The sequence below is a fragment of the Ailuropoda melanoleuca genome, chromosome 10 (genome assembly GCF_002007445.2).
Source record: "Ailuropoda melanoleuca isolate Jingjing chromosome 10, ASM200744v2, whole genome shotgun sequence".
Lineage (NCBI taxonomy): Eukaryota > Metazoa > Chordata > Mammalia > Carnivora > Ursidae > Ailuropoda > Ailuropoda melanoleuca.
The window spans coordinates 31502988-31518057 of NC_048227.1; the positions used below are offsets into that span (position 1 = coordinate 31502988).

At 45.3% G+C, this 15070-nt stretch overlaps 1 protein-coding gene across 2 annotated transcripts in view; it reads left to right on the forward strand.

Moving 5' to 3' along the window:
* Positions 1 to 3955: 3955 nt before the first annotated feature.
* Positions 3956 to 15070, forward strand: part of USP7 (ubiquitin specific peptidase 7) — a 36639-nt gene continuing 25524 nt past the window's right edge. The window contains exons 1-3 of one of the 2 annotated variants that reach the window (XM_011225563.3): positions 3956 to 4001; positions 8823 to 8927; positions 14543 to 14741. In XM_011225563.3, coding sequence (XP_011223865.2) covers positions 3971 to 4001; positions 8823 to 8927; positions 14543 to 14741 — 335 coding nt within the window. In that variant the 5' untranslated portion in view covers positions 3956 to 3970. Of the gene's footprint in view, positions 4002 to 8822; positions 8928 to 9680; positions 9858 to 14542; positions 14742 to 15070 lie in introns of those variants that run through there. The other variant, XM_019800145.2, reaches the window with a different exon arrangement.

Genomic DNA, 15070 nt, shown 5'->3' on the forward strand with positions numbered 1-15070 from the left:
TGTGTTTCCTCATGGCCCCCAGGCGTGTGATCTCTGTGACTGTGGCGGCAAGCGTGGCACACGGGCAGCGCTCCTGGTCAACACCTGCTTCTTGGAACCTGGTGGCTGTGAGGGGTGGTCACCTGTAGGAGGCACCGAGTCCTGGAAGAGAGAAGGCCAGTTGCAGCTGGGCTGTGAGCAGAGTCATTGGGACCCACCATCCTCACTTTATTGTTTCCTTGGGAGACTGTCACCCCTTTGTGACCCGCAGGTTCTGTCCAAGGTCTGGAGATGGTCCATGGTTCTGGCTGACACCCCGTGTTGCCTTAGAAGAATCCCCCAGAGGGCCTGGAGTTGACTCCACAGCCCCTGAGGCTCCCATGTACTCTGTGTTTGCCAGGAGCATTTCCTGGCTCTCAGGGGTTCTGGTTTCTTAGGGAGTGCCCATCTTACCGCCTGTGAGACCCTGATTCCGGGGATGCCTTCACTCCCTCGGAGCTCCCCGCCTCTCCCTCCCCTGCAGGGGCCTTATCAGGACTGCCTCCTCACTGGTGCTTGCTGGGTTCCACACCTCAGTCGCCTGCTCTGTCTCTTAGACTGCCTTCCTTTATAGCTAGCCCCAGCGGCTGCACTCTGCCTCTCACTCTTGGGTCCTCAGCCCTCACTTTGCTCCTCTCAGTGAGCTTAGAGCTAGGGTCTGTACATTAGGGTTTATACTGTGGACCAGAACACTGGCACGTGAATTGTATTTGAATTCTCCAAAGGAAGAGTGAAGGAGCTGTGTCCAAGAGTTGGAAGAGCTCTCCAGAACGGTGCATGAAGTTGTGCAGGACTTGGGTCATCTGATGGATCGCTTAGTGTCATTTGGCAGCTTTGTGGTCTTTGAGGCTTCGCTCTGCTGCTCATTGTCATTGGGAAGAGTTTGTTTGGCTAACTACTTGGGTGGGGGGTCCAATGTGTTTGGGAAAAATGACCTGGTGATAAAATGCAGCAGGACAGGAATCATAGTACAGATGGTCACATCATTCAAGTGGCAAAAAACAAAAATAGGTACCTGGAGGCAGTCATGGTTGGGGAATGGTTGAGTGAAATCATGGCATGGCATGGCACTACTCAGAAGCACATTCCTGTGCATATTCATGTATACCGACTTGGGGTAGTTCTAGCTTATTCGTGTAATCTGATACCGTTTTCTGTTCATGAGAAAATGCATGGACATTGTTGCATATGCATATATAGGAATGGTGAGGCTGCCTGGAAGGGGGCTTTCTTCATGTTAGGATTGGGAGCGGAGGAATCCTTTCCCCTTATTCATCTCCGTACTGCTCGCCTTGCTACTGTGAAAATTTCATTATTTCAAATCCAGAAGTAAAAATAAATACAGAACCAGGACTTGTACAAAAATGTTTGTAGGAGCTTTATTTGTAATAGCCTCAAATTGGAAACAACCCAGATGTTTGCAGGTCAGATGGCGGGTCCCGGCCATGGAATCCTACTCAGCAGTATAAAGAAACCAGTTGTTGGGGCGCCTGGGTAGCGCAGTCATTAAAGCGACTGCCTTCGGCTCAGGGCGTGATCCCGGGGTTCCGGGATCGAGTCCCACATCGGGCTCCTCGGCTGGGAGCCTGCTTCTTCCTCTCCCTCTCCCCTGCTGTGTTCCCTCTCTCGCTGGCTGTCTCTCTGTCACATAAATGAATAAAATCTTTAAAAAAAAAAAAAAAAACCAGTTGTTGAACTGAGTCTCAAAGGAATTATGCTGAGTGACAGAAGGCATTCCAAAAGGTTATATACCGTGTTCATTTATATAACACTCTTGAAATGAAAAATTATGGGGATGGAGAAGATTCGTTGTTTCCAGGAGTTATGGCAGGGGAGTGTGCACGGGGCGGGGGGTTGGGGATAGGTCTGAAAGGGCAACCCAAGAGTCCTTCNATGTTTGTAGGAGCTTTATTTGTAATAGCCTCAAATTGGAAACAACCCAGATGTTTGCAGGTCAGATGGCGGTCCCGGCCATGGAATCCTACTCAGCAGTATAAAGAAACCAGTTGTTGACCTGAGTCTCAAAGGAATTATGCTGAGTGACAGAAGGCATTCCAAAAGGTTATATACCGTGCTCATTTATATAACACTCTTGAAATGAAAAATTATGGGGATGGAGAACATTCGTTGTTTCCAGGAGTTATGGGAGGGGAGTGTGCACGGGGCGGGGGGTTGGGGATAGGTCTGAAAGGGCAACCCAAGAGTCCTTGTGTTGGAACTGTTCGTGTCTTGCCTGGGTGGACACACACAGCTACACATGTCTTAAGAGTGCAAGTGAGCAGGACTAGGATTAGTGTGTTGTGTCAGCATTGGTGTCCTGGTTGTGAATTGTACTATGATTCTGCAAAATGGTACCGGGTGAACTGGGTGAAAGGAAGTGGATCTTTATTATTTCTATAATAATTGTGAATCTACAGTTATCTCAATGGTATGTTTAATAAAGAATAAAATCAGGGTGATCTAATATAAATTTTCAGGGGTATAGGTTATGTTGGGAATAGGCACTTCATAAAGCATATAAAGAAATTCAGCCTTCAAAGCAGCATCGTGCTGGGGCACTTCGGTGGCTCAGTCAGTTTGGCATCCGGCTCTTGGTTTCAGCTCAGGTTATGATCTCACGGTTGTGAGATGGAGCCCCCTCATTGGGCTCCGCACTCAGCAGGGAGTCTGCTTGCCGATTTCTTTCACTCTGTTCCTCTCCCTGTGCTCCCTCGCATGCGCTTTCTCTCTCTCGCTCTCTCTCTCAAATAAATAAATAAATAAATGTATATCAACAAGAACAACACAAAACAGCGTGGTGCCTTTTTATTCAAGACTTTTTCCTCCTTTATTTCTTCCTGACTGGTGCCTCTGGGTTCATGTGGGGCCTCTATCTAACTTGTCCTTTACCTGAGGAGGGAGCACTCCTCCTGGAGGACAGACCAAGTCGGCAGAGCCGGTCTTTTAGAGGAAGAACAGAGAATATGAGCTGGGCTCCCCTGGAGGCAGTGCCCCTCACATCCAGCTGTAGCCTTAAGCCAGTGGGTCCATCGGTAAAGGGAGCTTGTGGTCATCACCTGAGAATGTCTGCACTGGACCCGCACTCAGTAGGGGGTCAGTAAATGGAGTTACAGATTCATGAAACGCTTGAAGCAAACCTGACATCCTGTTTGCTCTGCTGGTCTTGCTCCCACACAGACCCAAGCTCGCTCTTAGGCTGCCCCTTTTTTTTTTTTTTAAAGATTTTATTTATTTATTGGACAGAGAGAGACAGAACGAGAGAAGGAACACCAGCAGGGGGAGCGGGAGAGGAAGGAGCAGGCTCCCCGCTGAGGGGGAAGTGCGATGTGGGGCTCCATCCAAGGACCCTGGGATCAGGACCGGAGCTGAAGGCAGACGCTTAATGACTGAGCCACCCAGGGGCCCTTAGGCTGCCCTTTTCTGCCTTGGCTGGTATGAGAATTGCAGGCATGCTGAGGCACGTGCTTCATGCTGAAATTCTCCACATGTGAGTTTAGTATCAGTTATAGTCCTTGCTTTTTAGGCTTAAGGATTTTCTGTTTTCTCTTTTTTCAGGTACACTTTTAATAAGGGGTGAATTTTAGATTTTCAGGAGAGATGTAGTTTGTGTGCTGTGTGCCCATGATCCCCATAGCCAGTTTTCCCCACTGTTAGCAACTTACATCAGCAGCTAAGGAACTGGTAACCCAACTCCTGACTTCTTTTTTTCCCATTAACATCCTCTTTCTGGACCACTTGGCCTCTTGGAAGTGATTATCTAAATTGATGAGGTTGCTTGAATATGTTCCTTGTCCTAAACCCAAGAATTCTGTGTATGTGTTGTGGGGGGGGGGCTTAAAAAAAAAGAATGCTGAGGTAGAGCTCCTAGAGATTCTATGCAGTCACTCTGATGTGGATGAGAGAAGCCTCCCCTCCCCAGCCCCAGCAGATACTGCTGCAGAGCCATGCAGACATGGCGGGGAACCACAAGCTTGGACGAGAAGGTGACTGGGGAAGGGGGATTCAGATGGGGGTTCATAGGCCCTAATGGTTTTCTATAACCAGTACTGACATTTCTGAACTGTCCTGAAATATATTTGGGATTGTTAATTAAGAAATCGGTATGCGGGAAGATACCAGTGTTCTCATTTACCGTGATAAGCTTTCCTTTATGTAATATTCTTTAAAATGGGTGCCAGAAGCGGAGAGAAGGGGAGGAGGACCAAGCAGCGGCCAGAGGGCTTTTGACTTTGAATTCCAGGTGAACTGGTTGAGTTGGGAGTTTAGACCGTGTACCCTGTGTTGGCACTCCACATATTCTGGCCTTTAACTGAGCTACGGTTTTGCTCACTGGCTTGTATCACTAGTTGGAAAGTTGGAGGAGGAACCTGGGAGACTGAGTCGGAGGTGTGGCTAGGTCTTTGTGGCCTAGGCACCACTGGGTGGCAGTACACAAACTTCGTAGTGGAAGGCTCTGAGGTCTCACGGTGGTGGTTTGTCCCCTTAAATCTGGCCTTTTGGGGAGAGTTTGAGTAATCTCTGTGAAGCGACAGAAAATGTCAAAGCCAGCAAATTGAAATTCTGCTCTGTCTGTTGTTTCATCCAGGAGTGAGATTCAGCGCTGAATTAGCGCCACGCCATTTCCATAGCAATTGGCAAGTGTTCTTTGTTGAGTAGTCCTGTGTTATGACATCACAAATGGAAGTCAGTGGGAAGGGAAGCCTGGCCTCCTCAGTAGAAAGAGGAGGAAATATATAGACTCTGTAACCAGCCACGTTAGCCTCTTTTGTGTTTCTAGTCTCTAGAAGAGACATTTTGTGTCCTTCTGTATATATAATAAAATTGTGCCTCTGGTACTTACCACAGGGCTTGGCATCAAGAGCTTACCACTCACAAGTAACGGAAATGATCTTTGATTGTATTTGAGTGTCATAAATATATTTTGGAATGATAACTGCTCCCCCTCCCGCCCAGTATTTGGCATATTTCGTACGTTTTGTTTTTTTTTATTTGAGGCATCCCATGTTGTCCTTCGTGCTTGCCAAGCATGTCACCAATCTTATTTGAGACCATTGTGTGTCAAAAACTGAGTGCTGTGCTTCACAAATGGCCAAATGAGAGTTAACACATCTGGGAAGTTCCAAACAGATGGGACCTAAAATTCAGGAACAGGATCACTTTTCATATAGTGATAAATGCATATACACACACCAGTGTTGTACTACTAGTGATATTGAAGGGAGTCTGAACCATTGAAGATATTTCTGGAAGTCTAATACAGACTTTTTGTGGGCTTCGGGTACTTTCATCATTGAATTCAGGTCCAGGGATTTACTGTGTCTTAATTAAATTTTTAATCCTCTTGCTGAACTGACTCATTTATGAGGAGCTTTTTTTAACTGGATATTCAGTCCCTTAGGAGCTAGACTTGAGTTGCTAACTTTTTCTATCAAGGCCCCATGGCAGTTGGTTGGGAGCTTCATGGTGCCTGTCATTGGCCAGATTTCTCATGTACATGGTGGACCTACCAGGGACTTATCATTTCATAGCCACTGGCCTGGACCAGCATGTCCATGCTTAAGGAGGGTGGAAAGGAGCAAATCGGTCACGCCAGCACAAATGTGTAAAAACGTGTGGGGTATTGGGGCACCTGGGTGGCTCAGTTAGGCGTCTGCCTTTGGCTCAGGTCATGATCCCAGCGTCTTGGGATCAAGCCCTGCCTCCGGCTCCCTGCTGAGCAGGGAGCCTGCTTCTCCCTCTCTAGCTCTTCCCTGCTTGTGTTCCCTGTCCCGCTGTCTCTGTCAAATAAATAAATAAAATCTTTAAAAAAAAATAAAAAGTGGGGTATCGCTCAGGAGAACCCAGTTCAAGTGTAGAACTTTATTTATTTTGCCTTTAGGGACCAACTGCAGAGAAACCCTGTCTTAATTAACATTAGATAATTTCCCTTATTTATAAAATATTAGACTTTTGTCAGTCATTGCATTGTAGTTAATCCTACTTCCAAAACACTGTGGCCCATTTTTTTCCTACCCCACACAGTAAAGTGCTGTGGGTGGTGATCCATAGATCTTTTGACTTCGTCTTGATGGGTTTTTTAAAGATTGATTTTAGAGACCGACAGAGCATGAGCCCGTGGAGGGGCAGAGGGAGAGTGAGAAGCAGACTCCCTGCTGAGCGTGGAACCGGATGGGTGGAACTTGATGCGGGGCTTGATTCCACCACCCTGAGATCATGACCGGAGCCAAAATGAAGAGTTGGGCGCTTAACTGACTGAGCTACCCAGGCGCCCCATCTTGATCTTGATTTTTATTATTACCATAACTTCTGGTGAAAAAGTACTCTATTTCAAGTCACCAAAACCCTTAAAAGAGACCTTGTTTCAGCTATAATCTGAATTCACTTGGATCTCAATCTTCAGGATTACAAATCAGTTGGAGAATTCTATGACCCGCTCTAGTTCAGACTGCTTACATCTACACAGCATCCTAGTTTTAGGTGTGATGCTGTCTTGTATACAGAGATTTTTATTTTTGCAATCATGCACTAAAAACCATATTTTAAGGCAATTGTAGTAGGACAGATTTGAACTGAGGAACGAAATTAAAATACCAAGCATATATCAAGCCAATTATTTTAAGATTTATGGTGCATTCATGTAATGTGAGAGTATGTATGATGTAGACTCATGCTACTGCTGCTTCTGGAGAGCCTCTTAATGGTTTATGTCCTTCCAGTGTTTATCATGTAAAGGGAAGTGAGAATTTATTTGTTCCTATTCGAACGTACTCTGTCTCTTTTATAACAGAAGTTGCATGTGATGATATTTATTGCTTGGTATCTTTATTTTTCAAATTTATAGCTTAGAGAACTTTCCATATAGGTACATTGAAACACTGCTTTATAATATTCTATTGGTGGAATGTGCCATAATTTATTTCATAGGCTTTCATAGGGGTTTTTCCTCATAAAATATTTTTAATGATGGTTTGATGTTAACATAGGATAAATGTAGTTGAAAGACATTTCAAAATACCTTTTTTTAAAAAAATTTTTTTTGCTTTTTAGCACATAGTTTTGGAGTTCGAGCTAATTAAGCAACAGCAAAAAGGATTTCTCCTCCCCACTCCTTTTGTGTGTGTGTGTGTGTGTGTGTGATGGTTGAGGGACCAGTTCAAAAATGTATATATGTTTGTTTTTAAAAATAACTTCAACACAATTGCTAAGTGTATATATTGATAGTTAATAAAACAAGAGTATCAGCTTTGAAAGTGATATAAATTTGGTAATACCTGTTTCTTGGTCTCCAGGGAATTCTAAGGTGTGTTTTGAGATGCTTAAGGGAAAAAAAGATGGTTTATGTACAGGAATTACTTGAGACTTAATCTGATAATTGGGGGTTTTGGAGAATGTTGAGTGGGAAACGGGGAGGGTGCTGTCCATGGTGCTGAACAAGACCGACTGCTGACCGCCCATCTGAAAGGGGCGGGGGGGGGGAAGGGCTCTGAAATGTCGCAGGCCTAGGACACACTTAGGTAGCTGTTTTAAAAATAACATCTCTTGTTCGTAGCTAAGACTGTTGATTTCAGTCAGCATGTATACAGTCAACATAAAGGGGCTGCACTAGTTGCAGTGAGCTGTTCTCACATCTAGAAGCAGGAGAGGGTTTACATATGCAGGATGGACCCTTTTGGCCAGTAAAGGTTATTTAAGTCCCAACTCTTGACGTAGCGTTTATTTCCTTTTAAGTCAAGGATCTATGTCAGTGTAAGAAGATTGTTTTTAAATAGAGATAAGAATGTTACACTTGGAGTTTACACCTTATTCTTGCCATTCATTGCTTCAAAGTTTTGAATCCACATCTTTGATTATATATAAATGTTTGTCAAGCCACATCTCAGCAAGCATTTAGAAATCTATAGCACAGGGGCTCCTGGGTGTCAGTTAAGTGTCTGCCTTCGGCTCAGGTCATGATCCAGGGTCTTGGGATCGAGCCCAACATCAGGCTGATCAGCAGGGAGCCTGCTTCTCCCCCCACCCCCAGCTTGTGCACTCTCTCTCTCAAATAAGTAAATAAAATATTTAAAAAAAAAGAAATCTGTAGCACATCTTTTTATGTGCTTCTCAAAATCGTTTTCAGACTCTTTATAAATGCCAATCCTCCTAGGGACCCCCTTTCACACCCCCCCCAACCTCCAGTTCTGGTTTTTGCCTGGGTTTATACTTCAGTTATTACAGTAATTGTCCAATGACACTTTGAGACTCCAATGTGATGTTTTAAAGCGCTGACATGTGTTAGAAAGTTCTGATGCACACCGCTGTGTATATATTTAGTTAATATTTTCTCTGGGTTTGAGTTTTATTTTTTTTTAAGATTTAATTTATTTGGGCGAGAGAGAGAGCATGAGTGGGGTGAGGAGCAGAAGGAGAGGGAGAAGCAGGTTCCCCACTGAGCAGGGAGCCCGACGTGAGGATTGGGGCTTGATCATGACCTGAGCTGAAGGCAGACGCTTAACCGACTGAGCCACCCAGGCACCCTGTGGGGTTGAGTTTTAATGAGTAGGAAACCCATTTCAAAGTATCATTGCAAATTTAGCAAGTGTGGTATAGTGATCGTTTGCATCCAGTTTAGCATTTTGAAAGCAACGAAAGTTCGTATTTAGTAAACATATGAGTAAATACCTTTGGGTTAGAGCATGTTTATTATGGCACATTTGGATGGTGTTAGTGACTGGAAACCGTCAAAAGTACAAATACATTTTTATTTATTTAATCTAAGATCTGAAGGTAAAAAACCATGGAATTTCTTTGTTTTTTTTTTAAAGCTGGAGATACAGATGACCCACCAAGAATTACTCAGAACCCTGTTATCAACGGGAATGTAGCCATGAGTGATGGGCACAACACCACAGAGGAAGATATGGAGGATGGTGAGTACGTGTGGTTTGTTTACTCGCATTGGGCAGAAAACTATCAGAAACACAACTAGATGTGCTGTAGATTTCTTCCTTGATTACTTCTGCGTTTCTTAGGAGTAGCTAATTTTCAGGAAGTTTGTATCTGAGGAAAATTTAGGAGACTGTTTTGGTTTTGAATTTGAAGATTACCTATAAATTTCAGGGTAAGGTGGTTCTCCCCAGCCTAGGTGAGAAGGTTTAAATGCAGAAGTTTGTAAAAGATGGGGATTTAGTCAGGCTTGCACTTTCCCAGCCACTGTTAGTGTTCAGAGCAAGTGTATCTTACTCTCCTTTCCTTTTTGTTTGCAGCAAGATACTTCTAGACATTGGAACTTGACTTCCCATTGCATTCTTACTGTAGTGTGTCTATCAGTTGTCTGGAGCTGATAATCCCTCTCCCGCTCCCATTAGGTGTGAAATCAGAATTGAGCTTTTGGGCTTCATTCTCCCACACTAACTTTTGGTCTGTATCTTTTATGCAAAAAGTGTATGCATAGGTATATGCATGGACATTTTGTGCCCGGGAAATAATTTCTTTCGAGGCTATTTCTTCTTAATAATTTATCAGATAGGTGACCTGTACACTTATTTGCAAGGTCAAAATCATGAGACGGTAGCAGCCAGTAATCACTTTATGGAGTCCCTGGAATCTTGCAGTGTAATATGAAACCAATGTTCTGTCAAAAGCATGTCCATCAATCCTCATAAGGGTTGTGTCCTTCCCAGGGGAGTAACGGGGCAGTTGAAAAGAAACCGTCAGTCACGGGCTGCACCACCAGAAGGACTGCTGTTCAGACCTCCTGCCAAAAGTTCAGCCTCCATGAGAAACTGCAGCCGTAGTTGAGAGTTCTCTCACAGTGCGGTTTACCCCCTGGCAGCTGGCTGAGGCAATATCTGAGGAAGGTAAAGAGGCGTGGTCTAAACCCCGCTGCTTTGTTACCTGTGGAGTGCGCTTTCCACTGTAGATCAAGGGCAACGGTGTGGGTTGTGGTCTCTTTGGTTGCTGGGCTCTTGGTTTTATTGCAGACACCGGAGATGCCGAAAGTGATTCAGAGAGTGCAGTTGGGAAGGTGTGGCCAGGCCCAGTGTGCCCAGTGTGAGGTAGAGATGGGTTCCAGTCACTTGAGGAGCAGTAGTAACTGCCCACCCCAGGCAAGAGAGCTCCCTGTCTAGTTCCACAGAGCAATTCCAAAGAATATTTCCGTGCATCTATTTTTGGGGAGGGCTTGGGAGGAGGTGCAGTTGTAGATAAAGGGCAGGGTTTCTTGACCTTGGCACTGTTGCCTTTTGGGGCGCATCATTCTTTGTTGTAGGGGCTGACCTCGGCGTGATTGGATGCCAGTGTCATCCCACCCTTATGCCTACTCCCTGCAGTCCTGACAATCAAAAATAGACCCTGCCAGATGTGTCTGGGGGTCCAGACTGCCTCATTTGAGAACCACTGTTAGAGATCTGTAATGTACATAATAAAACCCCTTTCCTTTTCAGGCAAATTTTGCTAAATTAGTAGTAGTAAATAATGGTGCCAAACCATTGAGCCTAATAGTGGAAATATTGCTGTAGTGAGTTACCAAACAGGAAAAGGGTATTTATTAAGGGACAAAGCAGAGTGGTGTTCAGTAGCACCATGTTCCTGGTTTGGGATTTGAGGTGTCTTTTGAAAGGCCCAGTGTAAGAGAGTGAAAAGATTTTCTCTTTTTGGTGGTAAGGGGACGGGAGGGAGATGGTTCTGGTTCTAGAGTAGAAGCCTTAGTTTGTGGCAGCATTTTCCCAGTCGTGATAGGTATTTTGAAACTCTTTTCTGTGGGATGTTAGCATGTGGTGAGAAGTCTTGAGTGGTCTAGGAAATTTGAGGGGTGCTGGGCCAACCAGATGTCCGTATCTCGGGCTTCTCTGGGCTGTCCGCACCTTAATGTCTTTCTCCAAAAGACTTGTTTTGTTAATGATTCCCCAAGAGTCTCAACTTCAGAAACCCTTTTTCTGAATCTCCTTCTGACATGGTAAAGTAGGGCACACAATCTAGGGAATGCTGGATCAGGCTTATCTACTGGGCAGAAGGGCCTTCTTTGGGAGGGGAGTTTCTCTACAAAAGTTAAATGGCTGACAGCATAGACAAACACGTGTGGGGTTGAGATAGCATATTTAAAAGTCTTGGTAACATGGGATTACGGGCAAGAGTCAGAATCATTTTCTGGTTGCACCTACCTATGCTCCTTTGATTTTAGTTTCTTACTCTTTCCTTAGATGAAGATAACTTCTAGAGTAAATAAAGCCTCTGCAAATATAGATTGTTGGTACCCATGAAACAAAAGTAATTTCTGGGGATTAACTAGGACTTGAAAGGAATGAAGAATAGAGGTTTGATAAAATTACTGCAAGAGTGCTATTTGGGCACTCTTTTTAGGCTAACCTTCTGATTTAAAACAAAACAGAAGACTGTATCTTCCTCTGCCTTTTTCATGCAACTGGACCCCAGTCTGGTTCATTGGCCTTTGCCCTGCGAAGATAAGATGGGAGTACGAATGGGCACGGTGGCTGCTCTGTGAGGGCAGGAGTGGAGGTGGTGGGTAACCAAGTCTTCCGGCTGAGGATGTGTGGTGACAGGTAGCAGAAACTCGTCATCCTGTCCTTGACAATAAAAAGAGGCATGGAGTAATGCACTAACTGCGGCATTCAGGCAGGCTATAGAGTCTATGTTCAGATGAAACGCTAATTCTGCAGGATGTGGGGCATCCTTCAGAATCCCAGGTGTATTGCTTTAAATTTTTTTTTTTTTTGAAGTAATTATAGACACAGGGAAGTTGTAAAAGTAGGATCTTGGAGTACCTTTCACCTGTTTTCTTGGGCAAAGACATTTGTGTCTCCTGTAATTCCTTATGGGAGTGTGATCAGGCCAGGCCTTTCTGCCACAGATGGGTTTCAAGTCTGCTCTGCTCTTTTGCCTTGACTTTTTGGTGTATAATGTTAGTTTCATTTATGTAATTAAGTTACAAAGAGTTGAGAGCCATAGGGCGACATTTTTATTCGCATGAAACCTCATGTTAAATGTCCTAGTTAGCATATCTCAGAACTGAGTCTGTCCTAGGGATGTGCCATGTATAAATCCACGCGTGTGAGCTGAGTTCTGAGGCAGGATGGCGCCAGGCGGAGGCTGCTGAGCCTCTCTGCCTCTGAAGGGAGGGCTTGCCGTCTCGTGGACTCGGTGCCATGCTGAGTTTTGTTGGGTCTTATTTAATATCTAAGATTAATTCTGAAATTGGAATAAAGTGTGGGAGACAACGAAAAAGCATTTATGATACATTTCAGTTTGGGTCTACGTGAAAATCTAATCTGACAAAGAGTGGAATTTTATCTGAAAACAAATAGTTGAGTTAGAAGAGAGGCAGAACTTTGGGACTTTGACCTTTATAGGGTTTCATGAGTGCGTGCCCTGAGGTGATTTTTATTTGGTTGATAGCAGTTCTTTGGTCCCCATAAGGCAAGCCAGTTTGATTGGGCTCTGCATTTGGGGGGATCTTAAACTCTAGAATATGGTGTTTTACAAACCAGAGACAACGTCACCGTTTAGGGGCCACAGATCTTGGGGACTGAACCCGCTGTGCTCATTTTGTGAAAGACCTCGGATAAGATAAACCACGTAGCCTCAGTGAGCCTCGGTTCCCTCATCTGTAAAGTGGGAGTTAACATCTACCTCGCGTACCTTGCAGGATTGAAATGCTGCTCACATGGGATTTGAGTCTGTGAAATGGTGGTCCACACTCTTCCCAAGCCATTCTAAGACATGACCTTGAACCCATCTCTTGGCCATTGGGTACTTTTGCCCTTCCAAGGGGTTAAGGTCATAGCTGCCACTTGAAGAAGCTCGAGTACATACTGCATGTAGACGGTCTTAGACGGGTCTCACCCCTCTTGAGCAGCCCTTCCTTCTGAAGGGCCTGTGCGGTCTGTTGAGCAGGGTTACATAGCAGAAAAATTGGGAAGGAGGAGTATTGAAACAAGGGATCAGGGCCAGCTGTCATGCTTACTTTTGGTCCTTATTTCTTTGGTAAAGAATACTACCCTCTCATGAGGATTGATGGACATGTTTTCTTAAGAACAAATTCAGGTAGTCACAAACATAAGCAATATCCATACCCCCAGAAGTCTGTATCCTGAGCACTTGGTTGTCTTAGTGAAGTTTGGAGACTGAAGGATGAAGGAAGGCAGTGTGTTCTTCACGTGCTCTTCCTCCAAGCCTGAGAGTCTCCTTTGGGGCCCAGGAGCCTAGGGCTGAGTGATGCCAAAGTAGCCCCTGATGCCAAACCGGAAAAAGCCTTCCATGTACCTTAAAGTGTTCTGTAGACCACGGGGCTCTTCATGGTGTGGCTCTTGGTCCCCTGCCACCTGGTGAACTGTAGCCCATCTGCAACCAGCTAGGTACCAAAGTGGAGAGAAAGCAGCTCCTGGACCTTGCTGTAGCAGCTTCCTGGTGTTCTATAGAAGTGCCAGCCAGTAAGATTGGCGCGGTGACCGGGGGAGGGCTGCTCGTTCACTGAGTTTGAGAAGCGTCCATGCGGACACTGCTGGGCTTGTCAGGGCTAATCAGTAGCCAGTGTCACTTGTAAATGAATAGTCACCATCAGTCAAAGGTGGAATTCTAAAGTGTGACTCCCCCACCCAAGATTTTATTTGTTAATTTGAGAGAGAGAGAGAGGGAGGGAGAGAAAAGCAGACTCCCCGCTGAGCAGAGAGCCCAGTGTGGGACTTGATCCCAGGGATCCCAGGACCCACAGATCATGACCTGGTGACTTTTAAATGAAAGTCATCTAAGAGAGAGGCACTATATCCATACTCCACTTTCTGTTGGAGGAAGCCTTGATTCCCTAAATTTGCCATCAAGTCTTGTTGAGTATATTTAACAATTTTTATAATTCATGTGGAGAAGAATACCAGTTTCTTTCTTTTTAAGTTAATTCCCCTTAGGGAGTCCAGGCTGGTATTTTCACAGAAATTGTGAATTGATGAAGTTAACATTTATTTTGGGGGCTCACTTCTTGGCAGTCTTGTCTCTAAAACAGTGCTGCTTTGCAGTAGGCATGGTGTGGCACTCTGTCCGTGCGCCCTGTGCACCCCCTACGCCCACAAGCGCCTCGCCCCCCTCACTGCTCCTCTGACCTGACCTGGGTCAGCCCTGCCCTCTTCGTCCCTGCGCCCCGGCCTCCAGCAGGTGTCCAAGATCCGCTTCATGCCGCCTCTGCAGAGCCTGTCCACTCACTGAGGGTGACGCTGGATTGCCAGAGTAGAGTAGATGTTCTCATAGGCCGAACTCTGGAAATTGAGGAGGGCAGGCAGGTGTGTGTCGTTAGCCCGCTGGGTCTAGGATTTCATTCACATATAAACTGTGCGTCACCTCACTGTTCTAGATTATCAGTACTTGGGAAATGACGCTCTCGTTTTCCCCAAGAGTCAGGTCTAGCAGTTAGGTCGCGGTCGTACAGAACGGTTCGCTCGCCGTTGTTGGTTGTCCCACGCGGGGTCCCACGGTTGTCGGCCGTCGGTGCTGTTTCACAATGCCCGAGCCCTGTGATTGACACGGCCTTTTCTTGCAGACACGAGTTGGCGCTCCGAGGCGACCTTTCAGTTCACTGTCGAGCGCTTCAGCAGACTGAGTGAGTCGGTCCTTAGCCCTCCGTGTTTTGTGCGAAATCTGCCATGGAAGATTATGGTGATGCCACGCTTTTATCCAGACAGACCACACCAAAAAAGCGTAGGATTCTTTCTCCAGTGCAATGCTGAATCTGATTCCACGTAAGACAGTTTAAATGATGCGATTACAAACCCACAAATAGTTATGCTACGTGATTGGAGGCCCGATCTGATCGACCTCTTTGAACTTAACAGTTTTGAATTTCCTTGCTGCCTCTACATAGCCCTTTGATTTTACATTCAATGAAATACATTTCCCTCTTTAAAACTCACTGGTAGGTATTCTCTCCAGTCTAGAAAAGGTGTCTTTTTTTCTTGCAAATGAGAAAGTGAAGTTCACGTGTTAGAATCTACCAGTCCATGGAACCTGGAATCGGGGCCCCTGTGGATGGGCTCACTACTGGATTGTGGGCTTTTATATTCTACCAGTC